Source organism: Urocampus carinirostris, chromosome 10, assembly GCF_059441175.1.
Source record: "Urocampus carinirostris isolate Australia breed hairy pipefish chromosome 10, RoL_Ucar_1.0, whole genome shotgun sequence".
NCBI classification, from domain to species: domain Eukaryota; kingdom Metazoa; phylum Chordata; class Actinopteri; order Syngnathiformes; family Syngnathidae; genus Urocampus; species Urocampus carinirostris.
The window spans coordinates 23,648,452-23,666,104 of record NC_142358.1 but is presented as its reverse complement, the minus strand read 5'-3'; the positions used below and the strand labels follow the sequence as shown (position 1 = coordinate 23,666,104).

Below are 17,653 nucleotides of genomic sequence, written 5' to 3'. Positions count from 1 at the left end.
TAGAATAGTGCTCCATTCAACTATATGATTTTAATAGATTTTCAATCAATTTACGGACGACCCTTTTTGTATAAGAATGATAGTAAAACATGTCAGCCTTCTCACTAGTGAATTACTACATTCATTGTCTCCTAGTTAATTAATGCCCAGAATATTTTCCGTTTTAAAACCTTCAAAGGAACTACTCTTCTGTTTTCAGCCTCTTTTTTTGGAACCCCGCTTTCTCCATATCCAGATCTGACGAAAAATCAGAGGAAAAAGCCTTTCCTCAACACAAGTTAACCACAAGAGGGCACTCGGGGAAGAACGGCATAACAGTAACCATATGCAGTATCATTTAATTGTAACCATGCATTTCCAATTGTATCCACCGTAATTTCTGGTATATAAGGCGCACTGGATTATAAGGCGCACTTTCAAATTTCTAGTTTTTTTAGGTGCGCCTTGTAGTTCAGAGAATACGGTATTTGATTCAATTTTCCTTTTTTTCCCACTGTTTACTAACGGGGTCTTCACCGCAACAGAGAAGTTAATATGTTCTGCTACACGGTCTACTGGTTTGTAGATCTCGACCGAAGGCTTTAGCTCAAAGTAAACATAAATATCACATTACCGAAGGAACGGCATGGGTTGCCTTAAGAAATCCCATCGCTGAGTTGTTTTCTCCCGGGTCAGATGATGAATGTGGAGGTGATGACAAGCATTTTGGAGGACAAATGAGAGGATGAAGAAGACAGCCGCATACCAGGTAATTAGTCCTATTGATCAGAGACCACAAGGGAATTTTTTTGGTCTCTCGCAGTGGACATGCACAAAAGTGATCAGGTCTAAATGGAGCTGGAAACAGGGTTGGAATATTTGCAGTTAAACGCATTTTTTCTTATGTTAGATTTTTGAATGCATGCTAAACTTTTGCTAATCCACTATCTGCACCGCTTATTTTCAGTAGGGTCACATGCAATGCACATGCAAACTCCACACAGGGAGGCTGCGGTCCTGGACTTGGACCCTGAACCTCTGCACCGTGGGGCTGCGCGCAAACCACTTATCCGCTGTGCCGCCTGCTAAATTTTTGTGTTTTGGGAAAATAAAACAACAACCAAAAACCAAACATTTTAATCTACCACTAAACATGTGTCAAACTCAATGTGGTCTGCCACATTGTTTTAAGAGATAATGCTGAGAAAAGCACACGAGAAAAATTAACTACAATGGCTTGCAGTCTAAAATACGTCCACTGAATGCCGCCAAAGCCAGGTGACACTCGCAATGCACCTCCCATATATAGCTGTACTACCATTAATCAACCAGAGAACATTGAGGAAACCCTTCGCAGTGTTATTTTACTTAGAATCAATATCACGGCGTTCAAGGTAATATAAAAAATACCAAATTGTAAAAAAATTGCACCAAAGTATTTTTGCAGAAGTTTAAAGAAGCTTTAGCTCCTTTCTATAATGGATGTGAAATCTAACAGTGAAGGTCCCATTTTCAGGTAACCATTTGCGTAGTTTTTGTATTTGTAGTATTTGTGTGCTATTTTTGTCACTTAAGTCTGCATGAATTTCACCAAGTTATTTAAAATGTAGTAGACATAAATTCAGTTGTTTTAACAAATGCAAAAAAAATTGGGGAAAAAAACCCCTCAATAATTGTTTTATAGTCAAATCTTACAACCCTGAATTAAAACTTATGAGTCTCCAAAAGGACCCCCAGCCCTCCAACTTTTTATACCATCAATTTACTGGTCCACTTTCTCTAATAGATCATTTCTGATTTCTCCCCTAAAATGATACAAACACTATTATTAATCACCGATATCTATGCCAAATCAGGTTAAGTTTATTTGTATAGCCCTCAATCACAAGAAGTCTCAAAGGGCTGCGCAGATTACAGACTACTATCATTACGCCATCCCCTGATCTAAAACCTACACGAGGGCAAGGAAAAACACAATAACATAGGAATTAGGAAATTAAGAGACCTTGAGATTGTGTTCATAACAATATCTTGTAATTGTACAGTGCAGATACTATTACACTTAGATTAAGAATAAATATCAAAACCAGGTATAGGTATTGGCACCGGCGAAAACTTTATTTTAAAGGGACAGTGTGTACGACTTAGCCTCCCAGCTGCCCTAGTTTCTATTCTTTCTAGTGCTTTGTAGAACTCATTTTCAATCGCACTACACAATACAGCGACATCTAATGGTCAAACATTACTCATTATTCTATTTAAAGTATCAGTACTTACAACTTATTAATGCCAGTATTGGCTTCCCTTTGGTGAGTATTTTACAATTAAGGAATAGAAATTTTAAAAATATTTTATAGTCATGAATTTGACATTCCTTTTTAGTAGTAATATATCAGTGTCATGATTACTCATTAATTTCACCTGTGCCCGCTCATTAGACGCCAGCCGCTACGGGCTATCTGATTGGCTCCATGTCCCTTTTTAAGCCCAGTCCTGTCACTCTCCTTTAGTCAGTCCGTCTGCGAACCTCTGTTGATACAAAGCAAGCCTTTTTGACCCTGACTACCGCCTGTCCCGTTTTTGCTACCGTTTTACTCCTGTCTGTTCCTGATCTCCCCGTCTGTCTCCGGCTATGACCTGTTTTTTGATCCCGACCACGTCTGCTCTCCCGTCCCGGCTTACGACCCGTTTTTGTTCCCGACCACGTCTGCTCTCCCTTCCCAGCTTACGAGCCGTTTCTGACCGCGAACACGTTTTTGCTCTCCTGTCCCGGCTATCGACCTGTTTTTCCGTCCTTGACACCCCCATCGCCCGCTACGGAAGAACCACTTCCGTATTCGGATCACAATCCGATTGCGAGAGCGACTTGGTTCCCGCGCCCAGTGAGCACTGGATTGTGGGCGAAGCCCTTCCTCTTTATTTCAATAAAACGTGTGGTAAATGTTACGCGATTGGGTCTACCCTTTGTTCTGGACGTGACAATCAGTATTTTTTCTTAAATGTTGAAGTATTTTTCCTGTTGCTATCTGTATAAATGACAACTGAAGAGCTAAATATTTTACCTGTCTGGAAAAAGTTGTACTCTGGATCCCTACATTTTATTGATAAATATTTCAAAAAAACAATATATTGAAAGAATAGCAAAATCGTCCAAGTTGTTGCAAATTAGTGGAATTTTATAAAACATTTACCTCATTTGTTTGAAATATTTTGTATCAAAGACAAACAATAAAAAGCTTCCAGACGTATAGAATTTCAAAATACATTAAATCTAGGCTTAAAACACACTTCTATTTGTCATGATTGCTGATTCAGGGCACCTGTGACTGCCCAATTGGTGCCAACAGCCCTGAGCGCTGATTGGTTCAAAGAGTCTTTTCAAACCCCCGGCCTCCAAGAGGAAGCTGTCAGACCGTTTAAGAACCTATGCTCCCAGCTAGGCAAGCTCCATACCTTCCGACATTTTCCTGCCCTGTTTTCTCCCGTCTGATACCGGTTGCAGACCTGTTTCTGGACCCGTTTTTGCCCGGCTGTTCCATCCCAACCATCGACCTGTTTTGCCCTGTTTCCTGCCTGATACCTGTTGCCGACCTCTTTTCTGGACTCGATACCGCCCTTGCTCTCCCGTCCCGGCTATCGACCGGTATCCCCGCTGCCTACGATTATCCTCGCTCGACACGGAAGTGCCACTCCCGCGTTCTCGCCAACAGCTACCCGTGTCCGTCGATCATCGGATCGTGGAAGCAAGCACTGCTCTCTCTCTTTATCACTAAAACTGAGTAAACGAACGCTACTGGGTCCTGTCTCCGTTTCTGGCCTGTGACACTATTCTATCTCTTATAAATGACTTATATTTCCTTTTGACGATATCTGTGTATTATTTGGATCTGCAACATCCATTGCAGCCTGATCATCTTGGAAGGGGGTTTGCCAAATGTGAGGTCCCTTCTGTTGAGGTTTTTGAGTTTTTCCTTGCCCTCATGTAGGTTTTAGATCAGGGGATGGTGTAATAATAGTCTGTGGTTTGCAATAGCAGCCCGTTGAGACTCTTTGTGATGAAGGGTGATACAAATAAACTTGACTTGACTTGAGTACCATTACTTCAAATTATCACTAGGTATCGACCCTGTATGATACCTGATATACAGTAAGTACTTGCCCAACTTTAGTCTGCTTGTTATTTATTAACTTTATTAATTACTTAGTTTTATTTTCAACCTTGTGAAATTGAATGCTTCAAATCTCTAACAATAACATTTCATTTTTTTGTTATGAGTGTTAAAGTCCGCGAGAGGAGCTGTTTTGTGTTTGTTTACAGACTTTGACATGTAGCTCTAGTGCAAAGAAGTAAGAGCGTGACATCATCTTTACCTAATATGTCCTTCAGCAGCACTTATTACCACCATGCATCACATTATAAAACAGGCTCTTCATTGATTATTATCATTTTTATTGGGATTTTATGAAGAGGTATGGGGCTTTTGGTTTTCTTTTCTTTTTTACTTCACATTTGAACACATCTGATCTCATTGCCTCATTCCAAAGAAGAACTCATTTTTTCTCTCTAAAAATTCTGTATAAAGGCCCTATGTACGACTGTATAAATAAATAAACACCTACAAATTTATGCAATATGAATAAATGAACACATGAATACAGTGAAGAAAATAAGTATTTGAACACCCTGATATTTTACCATTTCTCCCACTTAGGAATCATAGCGTACATGCACCTGAGATGAAAATTTCGGACCCCTCTATGATTTCTAAGTAGGGGAAATAGCAAAATATCCGGGTGTTAAAATATTTATTTTCTTCACTGTATATTGCATAATACCTAAGTGTATGAAAAAATTGCAATTCATTTATTTGTTGATGCATTTTTTTGTCATTTATTTATGTATTTTTTCCTAAAATTTGTTGTGTATTTTATTCATGTAGTTTGTTGTAAATTTCGTCATGTATTTTGTCGTGTATTTTGTGTGGTTTGTATTCTTCCTTGTACGTTGTAGCACCTGTTTTCGGTTGCACCAAACAGCGGTATCCAGTGGTAGACTATTACACACGGTCCCTTTAAATTTGCAAAGTGAGGTCTGTTTGAAGGGCTGATAGCACTTTAAATAGAATGCATTTTGTTATTTCACCTCTAGATGTCAGTATCATACTCCGACAAAGCCCTCGGACAGGGTCATAGTAATTTTCTAGGAAGTTTGATTTCTAACTGGCATGATGCGTTGGTTGTTGACTGAGCCTATGTTACCTCATTCCATCCATTATCTTTTGCTTATCTGGGGTCAGGTCGTAGGGGCAGCCACCTCAACAGGGAAATCCAGACCTCCCTATCCCCAGCTACTTCTTCCAGCCCATCCGACGGGATCCTGAGGCCTTCCCGGGCCAGCCTAGAGACATAGTCTCTCCAGCGTGTCCTGGGTTGTCCCCGGGACCTCCTGCCCGAGCCACCTCAACTGGTTCCTCTCAATGCTATTTTAACTCAACTTCAAATAATTAAAACCAAGTAACAATATAGTAACATTATAGTAACATTATAATAACATGATAGGATTTTAGAAATGCACATCAAACTGGTCAGTCTTTGAGCCAATCAATAAGAAAAAGTAAAGCTTTAAATAGGTTGGTGAGCCCTGTTATACACGGTACCTTTAAAATAAAACTACTCCAGTTTTGCTTCAAATTCCAATGTCTGTGCTGCTCTTTGATGGATAGGATGTTGTTCGTTCCAGGGTTTTCCTGAACTGTATGAACCAGCCCACTACTTACTGTTTTTCCAGCACTCTGCAGCCAAAATTCAACCCTGTAAGAAGGAAATATTTCTCGTTGCATACTTTTGTCCTTTCGGTCCAAATACTAAAGCACAGTATCGGGTTTCATCGCACGTTTTGCTAAAGCGCCGTAGTATGCGCGTCTGACTGTTATTCCGCAGTTGCTCCGGACGATGATGGACGCGGTCAAAGTATTTGGAGAATTCCCTCCGCGCGACTGTTTCTCTTCCCAAATAAGGCCGGGCTTTTGAAGCCCGCTGATGGAGCGGGAAGTGGTAGCAGGCAGACGCTAAAGGCCATGCCCTTTTAAGGATGAACTTTCCTTTTTCCCCTTCCTACCGGCCCTCCTTTTTCCCCGCAGGCCGGCCCTCGAACCACCACACCCACCTTCTCAAATGTGACTGCCGTTAGATGCTCTGCTCCTATTCGGCAAGCGCTTTTAAGCAGGGAACTCTCGGCAAAGAAAATATCTTCACTCGGGCCGGCCAGCAGATTGCAGATACGTTTCCTGACAGTGAGTACAGATTTGAATTATGTTCCTTGCAAATTTCTTTAGACACAGGTCTGTTTTAACTGCATAGGGCGGTACAATGTAACAATTTACTACAAGTCATTGATTGCTGTGTGTTTGTGTTCAAAACCCAATTCTAGTCAAGTCATGTTTATGTGTGACGCCCTTAATCACAAGAAGTCTCAAAGAGCTCCACAGACTATTACAAATCGCAAACTATTATTACACCATCCCCTGATCCAAAAGCTACATGAGGGCAAGGAAAAACTCAAAAACCTCAACATGAGGAAAATGAAGAAATCTTGAGAAGGGACTGCACATGAGGTAATGCCCCTTCCAGGATGAACCGGCTGCAATGGATGTTGCATTGATGAAAAATGAAAAATAAAATAAAAAGGATGACTAGGTTGTAATGAATTGCATTAACAAACTATACACAGACATTGTCAACATAAAATATCGGTAATTCATAAGCTTTAGAATAGAAGGATGTTTTAAACCTATTTTAATCAGTTCCACTGAGGTTGCAGATTGCAGGTTGAATCTCAAAGGACAGAGCATTCTACAGCACCGGCGCCCGAGTAGAGAATGCCCTCGAGCCTGCGGATTTCTTCTTGGCTCTTGGGATCAATAGTAGACCAGCATTTATCCAGTAAATGTGACATACTCTAACTTGTTGTTTCTCAACCTTTCTTGGGCAAACCTTTTACATTGGAAAAAATAATCAAACTGTAATATAAACAAACCCAAACATATATAATCTTGAGTTCCAGTGTTTGAGTTTTTTTTAGGGTTTGAAATCTGGAAAACATGGCAGGCTTGCGATACCACATTATAAAGGGATCCATTCACCCAGGCCACCACCTCTTTCACCTACTGCCCTCTGATAGAATCTTCATGTCCCTCAAAACAAAGACTAACAGGCTGAGAGAGTTTCTTCCCAAGCAGGGAGAATCCTTGAAAAGTCTTGAAAGGCGTAGAATTCATTATTCTAAAAATGAGGCCTTAAATGGCATTATAATGTCTTAAAACCAATTTTCAAAAGTCGCAAAAATATTAATACATTCATAAGATTTATATTTGTTTGAACTAAAAAGATTTAGTAACATTCATCAATTGTCTTTTTTAATGATTTACCAATTTACTTTTGTGGCAACATGGCGTGACCACAATAATGGACCTGTCAAATCGGTGATGTAGTTTCAGTTAGGCCTTTGAGAACAGATATATGTCTTAGGTGTATGCACAATACACATAGCAACTTTGGACAGAGAAATAAATAGAAACCAAAAAAATAAATTGATAAACAAAGAGAGAGAAAATGCGCGGTCCCTTCTCAAGGTTTCTTCATTTTCCTCATGTTGAGGTTTTTGAGTTTTTCCTTGCTCACATGTAGGTTTTAGATCAGGGGATGGTGTGATGGTGGTCTATGCATCCCTTTGAGACTCATTGTGATTAAGGGCGTCACAAGTAAACATGACTTGACTTGACTATAACTCAATCAACTCCTTCAACGCGCCAGCCATCCGCATTTTTGAGGACAATGACATCATCCGCTTTCATATCAGATCATGCCAAGCCTGGGCTCCATTACGCAACGTCCCTACAGAGTAGCAAGGTTACCGCAAGTGGAAATAGTGATTTCCTGTGCCGGCTGCAGGCGGGCTCAATGTTCTTAGTTTTCTAACTACAGCAGGAAAACACAGATGTGCAAAGAAAAGAGATGAAAGAATGTCGAATGTCTTCTAGTTGTGGGACTTTGAAAGATGAAAATTAGAAACAGGCCATTTGGTGCGAATGAGCGTCCGTGTACATAGTTTTACATTATCCCTTCCAAAACCATAAATAAATAGACGAGTGTAAATGGCTAAATAGTTTTAGTTTGTCACAAACAGAAGAAGAAAGAAGTAATCTTAATTTTCGTGCAGTTTTTATACATTCCTGGATCAAAACCTCAACGACAGAGTGGATGAATACATTTGAACTTTTTAAAGTGTAGATTGTTCCACCTTGAGCGACATTGTGTATTTAGTGCTTCCTAGCGGTAAAAAAAAAAGAACTATCACATGAACGTACCTTTTTAAAAATACTCTTAACTATACAGATTTACATTTATTTGACCGAACATGAGCTTCACCGAGAGGGAGTTCAGATAATGGTCCTTTATCTTGCTGCTACGGATACCCCGCAAATAAACTATAAACCTTGTGTAAGAATTAGCAAATAATTGAGAAGAAAAGTGTTGCTATTAGGTCACAGTTTGTATTCTTTCTTGTGCTTTTTAGCACAAGTTCTCAGTTGCAGGACACAAAATGGTGATCAATACACATTGTCCCTGTAAAGACACAGTGTGTATTATTTAGTGCCTCCTAGTGGTAAAAAAAAGAACTATCGCATAAATGTTCCTTTTTAAAATACGCTTAACGATAAAAATTTACATTTGAGCTTCACTGAGAGGGAGCTGACATAATTGTCCACCATCTTACTGCTACGGATACCCAGTAAAAAACATAAAACTTTGTGTAAGGCTTAGGAAATAATTGAAAGAAAAAAAGTGTTACTATTTATTCACTTTGAGTCCTCGCAGTTTGTATTCTTTCTTGTGCTTTTTAGCGCTAGTTTGCAGTTGCAGGACACAATATAGCGATATCTGGAGATCAAATAATACACATTGTCCCTTTAAAGAGACAGCATGTTTTATTTAGTGCCTCTTAATGGTAAAAAGAAACTTTATTCATTCAAAAATAAGCAAAACTATCATATACATGTCCATTTTTATAAAAAGGGTTATCAATTTGCATTTATTTGACATATCATGAGCCTATCCCCGAGAGGGAGCTGACATGATTGTTCTCCATCTTGCTGCTAGGGGTATCTAAAAACTTCCAAAAGACTGAGGAAAAACAAAGTAAATTGGTTTGTTTGGATCATTTTGAGTCTCTGTCAAGAAAAAAATAGGTTTGGTCTTGGTACTGGTGGAGGAATAGCTAATTTTTTAAAGTGATCACACAATTTTGGTGGGAATAACACAACGATATTGTTTGGTACACATCCCCAACGTCTTTGCTAAAACTGTGCCCCTGGTTTCCGTTGTTTGTATTTGTCTTTGTGCTTTTTAGCACTTGTTTTCGGTTGCACTACGGTATACAGCAACACCTCAAATAACACACACTGTCCCTTTAAACAAAAGTCCCTATTGAGAATCATATGATGGTACTCGACAAGATAGTCACGAATAAAATTGTTATCTTAATAGGAGAAATTAGTTTAAAAATGATAATATTTGATAAAGAATGTTTACTTTGTTTATCAAAACAGCAATTCCTTGTTGTTTCTGGGTTTCACTACTTTGCAGATTATTATTTTTCTTTATTTATTTTATTTACTTATTTTCTGTTTTACCCCCCTGTGCATTTCTGCAGCATTTTCTGTTCCCTTTGTTTCAAAATCTACTACAAAGTCGAAACTTTACTACCAATTTTGTTCGTAATGATATAATGATCTGTTAAAAAAAGGATTTAAAAAAATGTAACATACCTTATTTATAAAAAGGGTCTTGACGCCCTCTGCCAGATCAAAGTGGTACTACAACTATGAGTCACAATTTAATTGAGTGCTCTCTTATTTAGATTGAAGTACTTAGTGGCTCATAAATAACGTGATACAACAAATCGATGGTATAATTATTTTCCAACGCTTTTAATAATCGATTGTTGCAGCCCTAATTGTGTTCTGAGTTCTTATTGGCTAAACAGTGGAAGAAGCTTACAATCGCCAAAAAAGTTGGACTTTTTGACCCGGTAAACTTGCTCTGGAGCCACATGCATGTCAAACGTGCACCCTAGTGGCGCTTTTCAAAAATGTTTGATAATGGAAAAATAGTTTTTGTATGACAAATACGGAAGGTAAAAGCAGTTTTTAATAACGTCCACATGATGGTGGCACGGTATCATGTGAAGTGAATTGTGTCCTTCATCTATACAGCGGTGCAATAAAACAGTAAGATTATTTTTAAAGTTCCAATTTGATGTTACAGAAAATTAAATAAATTATAAACCACAGTACTTTTATTTGGTAAACAAATACTCGAGCCTGTATATTGGGTCGCCTCTTGAGTAGTAAATAAATTATTGAATTAATAAAGAGAGAATTAAAGGTTTCTACTTTGCTGGTTGTGACTGTTGCAGGACGTTTTTGGAACACAACCCCCGTGAAAAACGAGGGATCACAGTATCGGCAGAAGAATTCACTTGGCAGATTTAGTACCTGAAAGTTGATTGGTTCGTTGCATCCTTAACCACACGGGTCTTAGGGGCACCATTTCCTGTAGTGTGTCTTGGGCAAATACAGCCCGGTGACACCCATCAGTCTCCAGGCCAACATGTTTCCAAGCTACTATAAAAAAAAGCCAGAGTAATATATTCCGAAACACTTGAAGAAAGAAAAGCCTCCGCCCCCAAAAAATACAATTGAAACCATTGCAGGTGGCATCATGGGTGGCTGTTAACGTTTCCATTTTTGAATTGTGAACCTTCCCAGGAACAGGAAGGTGAAGTGACCCGACATCAGGATGGCAGCAAAGGTTGGGTGGTATTGGCATTCGGGCTTTGCACAAAAAAAACATGCGAGGGCGTACTGTATGTAGTGGCGTGCACGGACAATATGGGGGCTGCAAGGTCTCAGAAACAATAAAAACGGGTGTTTTTATTCAGATACCCTAATTTAAGAAAAAACGTTTTGTACCACCTATTTTCTCTGCACGTCACTGCTATCATGGGCACATCAGCAATATCCGGATGACTAAGAAGAAACATGCAAATATGGCTGATTTTTAGAGCTCTCTTTGTGCACCAGATGCTTCAAAGCAGGCAAAACGGTGTCCCACAGGGACCTTCTCAGTTCTTAATGTCGCTCTATTTAGGAACAAGAGATCCACTTTAAGCAGCTGAGCCTCTTTGCTTCGTTACACGCTTAAGACACGCATGTCAAATTGGTTTTGCATAGGTCAGGGGTGTCAAACTTACAGCCCGTGGACCGAGTCAGGTCCGGCAACAGATCTAATCTGGCTGGCCAGACCACGTGAAGAGAAGCACAAGAGAAAAATGAGCCGCATCGCGTCAATGTTATAAATATGTCCACTGGAAGTCGCCAAAGCCAGGTAACAATCCCAAAGCACCCACTGTAGCTGTGATTCCAGACCACAATTTATCAACCAGAGAAAATTTTAGGAAACTTCCATCCCAATGTTATTTTTCTTAAAATAGATTTCATAGACGCGCTGTTTAGGGCAATACAATTGCATTCTAGCTTTACTGCCACATTTGGAACTAAACTATGCTTTTTATCTCCAGTGATTTTAAATAATTGGTTAGCACTTGGATTAAACAATGCAAAGTGAAGTAAATTGCACCTGGGTGACTTTTTAAGAGTTGTAAAGAAGCTTTAGCTCCTTTCAATGAAAGATATGAAATCCAACAGTGATTTTCCCAAATTCAGGAAACATTTGCATTAAAAGAAGCAAAATAACAGCAAAAGACTTGAATAATGAAGTCAATTATTTTAATCAGTTGCACTTAAATTCGTGTTTGTGTTTCCTCTTTATTTTTTTTAATAAATGCCTAAGCGATGAAATCTAAATGAAAGATGAAAAATATTGTGGATTGTTTAATAATTGAATGTTACACCATTAAATTATAATTGTGAGACTTTGAATGATCCTCAGCCCCTACAGCTAAGGCACACATTTTATGCCACTAATATATGAATCCAGCCCCCGTGAGAGTGTTTTTCTATTAAGTGGTTCCTGAGCTAATAACGGTTTGACACCCCTGGCATAGGTTACTGCATATATTGGATTTCTGTTGGTACGATCACATGCATGTTGGACTTGGGATTTCCAATTTGAATGCGCAAGAAATAGTTTTCGTTTTTTTTCTTTTCACAAAATGATGCTAACCATTCTAATGTTGACCGGAACAATGTCAGCAGGGAGCAGGCATGGCAAACAAAGGCCCATCCTACGGCATGAGCCGCCAGGTCCAGGATAAGATCGAGAGCAAGTACGATCAAGAACTGGAACAGATCCTGGTGGAGTGGATCAGCCGCCAGTGTGGTTCTGGCGTCGGGAGGCCAACCGAGTCAGGAAAAAGCGCATTCCAGACTTGGCTGAAAGACGGATGTGTAAGTTCGTTTTACCGTAGTTGGCGGTCTGATTTTCCCGTCTCATTTTCTTCTCTTTTTGGCACAGGTTTTGAGTGAACTGATAAACAGCCTTTTTCCGGGAGACAAACCCGTCAAAAAGATTCAGAGCTCTACCATGGCCTTCAAACAGATGGAACAGATCTCTCAGTTCCTCAATGCTGCTGAGAAGTATGGAGTCACCAAGACTGATATGTTCCAGACTGTGGACCTCTGGGAAGGTTGTTTTTTTTCCTTTTATTTTTTTATATAAATACGTTTTTTAAACTAAATAAATTACACTTACCATAAAAGTTAGCTTAAGACTAGTATCCCCCAATAGAATTTCTTCCTAAAACCCTGCGCACACCAAGAGCCAACAATGTGTGACGCTTCTGGCGATCGGCATTTTGCTATTGGTGTCAGGTGTGTGTGGGCACTTTTTGACGGAAAATGGCACATCAAAGATGTTTGATCATTTTCAGTAAATATGCACAGCACTAAGGAAAACGGCGAGCCGCTCTATTCCACAACACATGCCTTCTAAACACAAAACATTGCAGTGGTGTTCTGAAACATTTATGACGCCCTTCAAGAGGAGAAATTAGTCCATGTTTTTCGCAACATTTTTATGTAATATACAACAGGAGCAAAACGAGTCTTTTGACAGTTCTTTATTCAATATTTACAAAATACTCACGATATGTCAAGTTTTTACCCACAAATCAAGTCCTCAATTTATACATCCCAATTGAACAGCAGTAAAAGTTATCCATCAAAAATGCTACACTTGTCTTTTCTATCAACGGCTTTAATGACAGGTCCTTCAAAGTTTCCGTCAATGACAAAACCACAGAAAGACAGCTTGTCACATCTGTAATGCAATCTGGCACTATTCTCCACAGTTTCCCTGGCCATGTTGTCTAAAAATACGAAGTGGGCTCACATTATGCGACGCATCCCTTATTTGCGTTCTCTTTCGGCACAGTAGTAATCATGTGCTCATCTTTGTAATTGCCATCTTGAATGGTCGCATGATCCGAAAACACGTGACGTAAACAACTCGGATCGGAACCGAAAACATGTGGCTGAAATCGTTATCAAGAGCGCGGGGGCACAACGCTATATTCCCTGCGCAGTTGGCGAGTCGTGCGCGTGTCTTTACCTCTGGTCAAAATGATCTCCCTTTTGACTTCAATGCATAATTGAATTCTAATCAATACAATCAAATCTATTTTGTATGATATGAAGCATGGGTCTGGAACCTATGGCTCGCGAGCCAGATATGAGTAAATATGGCTCGGAGATAAAGTCATGTGATGCTGAAACTCGCTATGTCCCGATCATGCTACATGTGTTGTCGAATTAAGCACAAGTGAAGCTGAAATGTCGCGGGAAGCTAAAAAGGGTTGGTCAAGTATACATTGGGCACAGTCTCAACTAGTTTACAGTCATGGGTGGCAAACTAAAAGAACCCCTTCACTTTGGAATTATTTGTATGGAGGCTTAGTAAACAATGAATGTTCATTGAGACACGTTATAAGAAACTGTAAACACCAGAAACCTCCTGCAACTCCCTTCTCTCTCTCGCTCAGTGTCGTCTGTGCTGAAGGTTAATACGTTGGTATCCCTTCTTGTTTGTAGTGTTTTGTGACATTTTTACAAAAGAACATTGCTTTATATCTTGTTTGGAAAGCATTGCTTTTGACAAAAATGATGGTCAAAATGAACCTCAACACTATTAACAAACTGCCATAGGGAGACAGCTTTACATTGTTACAGGACACAGGCGTATAACCCCAGGCCCATTATTATTATTTTATACATTTTAATGTAAACATCAAACATCTCACAGTGAACTCAAATACGCTGAAGAATTCGATTTTGTCTGGAGCGCGGCTTTTGTTGAATTTTGTTTTATCAAAATATTTTTGCTTTTACGGCTCTTTGGGTCAAAAAGGTTCCTGACCCCTGAAATAAAGTGTTCCCTCACTTTCCGAACAAAATGGGGGAGAAGAGAGATATCACGCGTGTGGTCATAGTTTTCTTTTATTCCAGGATGAAAATGGTAAAAGTAAGAGAAGGACTGTTTCAAATACAAACCAATATGCCACAAAGGAACACTAGAGACAAGAGTGGCATCAAAATTACGACAAACTTGGATTAGAAGTTTTTTTTTCCTAGTACATAGTTTATCATCATATTTATACAATTTTCCCAGGCTGTAGTTTGCCCACCCATGCCCTAACATGTATAAACTTACAGCAGGTACAAAAAGTATTTAGACCCCTTACCATTTTTCACTTTTTGCCATTGCAGCTATAAGCCAAAATCCCTATGTTTAGCTTGTTTCTCATTATGTCTACACAGCAGGAATGTCTATTTTTTTAAAACGTATTAAAAAGAAAAACTAAAATATCACATTGTCATAAGTATTTAGACCTTTGGATCGTGCTCTGAAGCTGCATGCTTTTGATGAAATTATAATCAACATGATTAATGTGCTTGGGGCAGGTAAGGACCTCGCTGCCGTGCAGAGGACCTTATCAGCTCTCGGCAGCTTGGCCGTCACCAAGGATGAGGGCACATACCAGGGCGACCCGAACTGGTTCTTTAAGTGAGTTCTGTCAAAATATGTACCATTTTACACTATAGGACACACCAGATTATAAGGCACACTCCCCAAAAAGTCTTTTGTCATGTATTTTTATTACATAAGGCGCATTGGATTATAAGGCGCATTAAATTAAGACAAGCGTAAGAAATACACTTATGATATGTCATAGTACAATGACTAGTCATTTGATGAGTATCTCTGATTAAATTGCAAAATATTGTTTGCAATGGGAATAAAACCAACACCACGGTGGTGAGGGTGCAGACACTTTACCATTAGATCTCAAACTGGTGCAGATAACATATGAATAGGCACTAGAGGTTATATCGTTAGCAAGCTTTTTTATGGTGCCAGAAACTATGATTCTGATAGGTTAAACGGTCTCTCTACTTCTTCTCTTGTGCGTCAATTACCTATCAGTTCAATGTGTACATAAACATAAAAGAGCATGTATAGTATTTTGTTGAAAGACTTTGATTTGTTTTTCACGTTATTGATGCACAGGTGAAGATGTGGAGACACAGTTTAACATACTAGAATGCACTATGCAAATCAGTGTTTCTGGGTAAAAGAGTGTGATAATGATATAAGCCCTAATGCCTTTGAGTATATTATTTGTACCAATGGTGGTCTAGTGGTAAAATGTTAGCGCCCTGACTGCCACAACACAGGTTAGAATCCCGTTACATTAAATGCATCGCGATTTGGGCCAGCGATGATTAATCAATTACTCAAGTACAGAAGCATACTGTAAAAACTTACCAGTAATGTACACGTTTAACTACAATCTGCATTTCCAATCGTATCCACTGTATTATGCGATGTATACAAGGCATTAGAAGGTGCACTTTTAAATTTCTGTCCAATTTGAGGTTTTTATGTGAGCCTTGTAGTCCTGAAAATACTTTGTTTTTAGGGATTCAAACAAGTTCAACTCTGCGTTTGTGTGCTTTGCAGGAAAGCGCAGGAAAACAAGCGAGAATTCTCTGACGATCAGATGAAGGCGGGGAAAAACGTGATTGGTCTCCAGATGGGGTCAAACAAGGGAGCCAGTCAGGAAGGAATGAGCTACGGAAGACCTAGACAAATCTTGTAAAACCTCAAAGCCACAAACGTTGACAACCAAATATACATTACAATATCAGAAATACTGTATACACCAACGTTAAACAACTGAAAAAAGTTCTCTATAATTGTTTGCCGATTGAGTAACTTTTTCTACTTCATGCTAAATGTGATAAGAAACCTCTACAAAACCGCATTGCTGACTTTTGCAGAGCTTCACCTTGTGCTTTTCTGTCACTCTTAATTTGTGATTAGCTGTACTGAACGTATGAGAACACATAATCATAAGGAACTTTCAAGAATCCATACCTCCTGCTATGTATGCCTGCTGTATCAGCATTGATGTTTTGTACATTTCATATTAAATTACTTGGAAGTATTGTACGTGTGTGCAGAATGTATGCAACCAATTGCATCAAATGGTCACATTTTACTGGTTATTGAGTTGTCACTTTGTGAAATTGTGCATCGAAAAACCCATTTTTTCCCTGCTTACTGACTGAAGATAGCTGGGGTGGGCTCCAGCACCTCCGCAACCCTTTTGAGGATAAGCAGTGTAGAAAAAGGATGGATGCATGGATGGGTGATCTAGTTTGGCTCTTACGAATTTGTCTTAATCAGTTGATCTCAGAATTAAGGATCTGAAAATGGAATCGTGTAGTCCACTGTCTTTTATGATTCCTGCACAAAAGCTCCTTATGGAAATGTATGAAGATGTGAAATAAATTATAAGAAAATAGGCAACACAAGCAATCTTATTAACGGTGGGGTGCTTCGTTTTAGGTGCCCTAAAACTTATGTTTTTCTATTACGAATGTGTGTGTGAGTTTATAGAGCCTTTTATTTATTTTTTTACCGCGCCTATCTGCTTTTATCCGACTTTTATCACCAGTGTTACGACCACAGAGTGCATTAGGCTAGACCAGTAGTACTCAAATAATGAGGCGCCCACCTGGGGGCTTCGATCAAGGACTTTTCGATCCAGGACTTTTTTTCAACTTTCCAAAGAATCAAGCCCAATTGCACCTCACTACACTAGGGAGCAGTGGAAGTCTCATTGGAAGTGTTTTGTTCACATTTGACTTCCACGCCGTGCATAGAGAACAAAGTATAAGCATTGAGTAGGTCTAGATGCGAATTGGAGCAGACACTCAAGTGACCCCCATGAAAAAAAAAAATTACAGAGTTTTTGAGGGGGCTTGAGATTATTTCTTCTTTCAGGGGGGGTGAAAAAAGAAATTAATTGCCAAGCACTGGGCTAGACCGCGGACAAAAGGCGGAGGCAGAGGGGATGGGATGGATTCGAGGTTTACTAACATTCTAGGATGAAAATGGTAAAAGTAAGAAAAGTACTGTTTTAAATGCAGTACAAATGTCAACCGCAACCTCAAAAAAACATTAAAAAAATTATTTATTCAAGCGCATCGAAGAGAGTCACGTACATGCACGCGCGAAACAAACTGCTTGACGGAGGCTGTAATGGTGATTTCAGCCCAAAGATGGCATCAGCAAGTAGACAAAACAT

At 39.3% G+C, this 17,653-nt stretch overlaps 1 protein-coding gene across 4 annotated transcripts; it reads left to right on the top strand.

Annotated features, from left to right (window-relative positions):
• The first annotated feature begins 6,104 nt into the window (after positions 1–6,104).
• On the top strand, positions 6,105–16,512 carry tagln (transgelin). Of its 4 annotated transcripts, none has more exons than XM_088345342.1 (6): positions 6,116–6,272; positions 10,809–10,851; positions 12,258–12,449; positions 12,517–12,688; positions 14,961–15,063; positions 16,021–16,512. In XM_088345342.1, the coding sequence occupies exons 2-6, from the start codon at positions 10,840–10,842 to the stop codon at positions 16,157–16,159; spliced, it is 618 nt and encodes a 205-aa protein (XP_088201468.1). In that variant the 5' UTR covers positions 6,116–6,272; positions 10,809–10,839; the 3' UTR covers positions 16,160–16,512. The 4 variants fall into 4 exon arrangements, with proteins under 4 accessions (XP_088201470.1, XP_088201468.1, XP_088201467.1 ...); XM_088345341.1 differs by having other exon boundaries at positions 6,117–6,272; positions 12,255–12,449; XM_088345344.1 differs by lacking the exon at positions 10,809–10,851 and having other exon boundaries at positions 6,105–6,272; positions 12,255–12,449.
• The last annotated feature ends 1,141 nt before the right edge of the window (positions 16,513–17,653 follow it).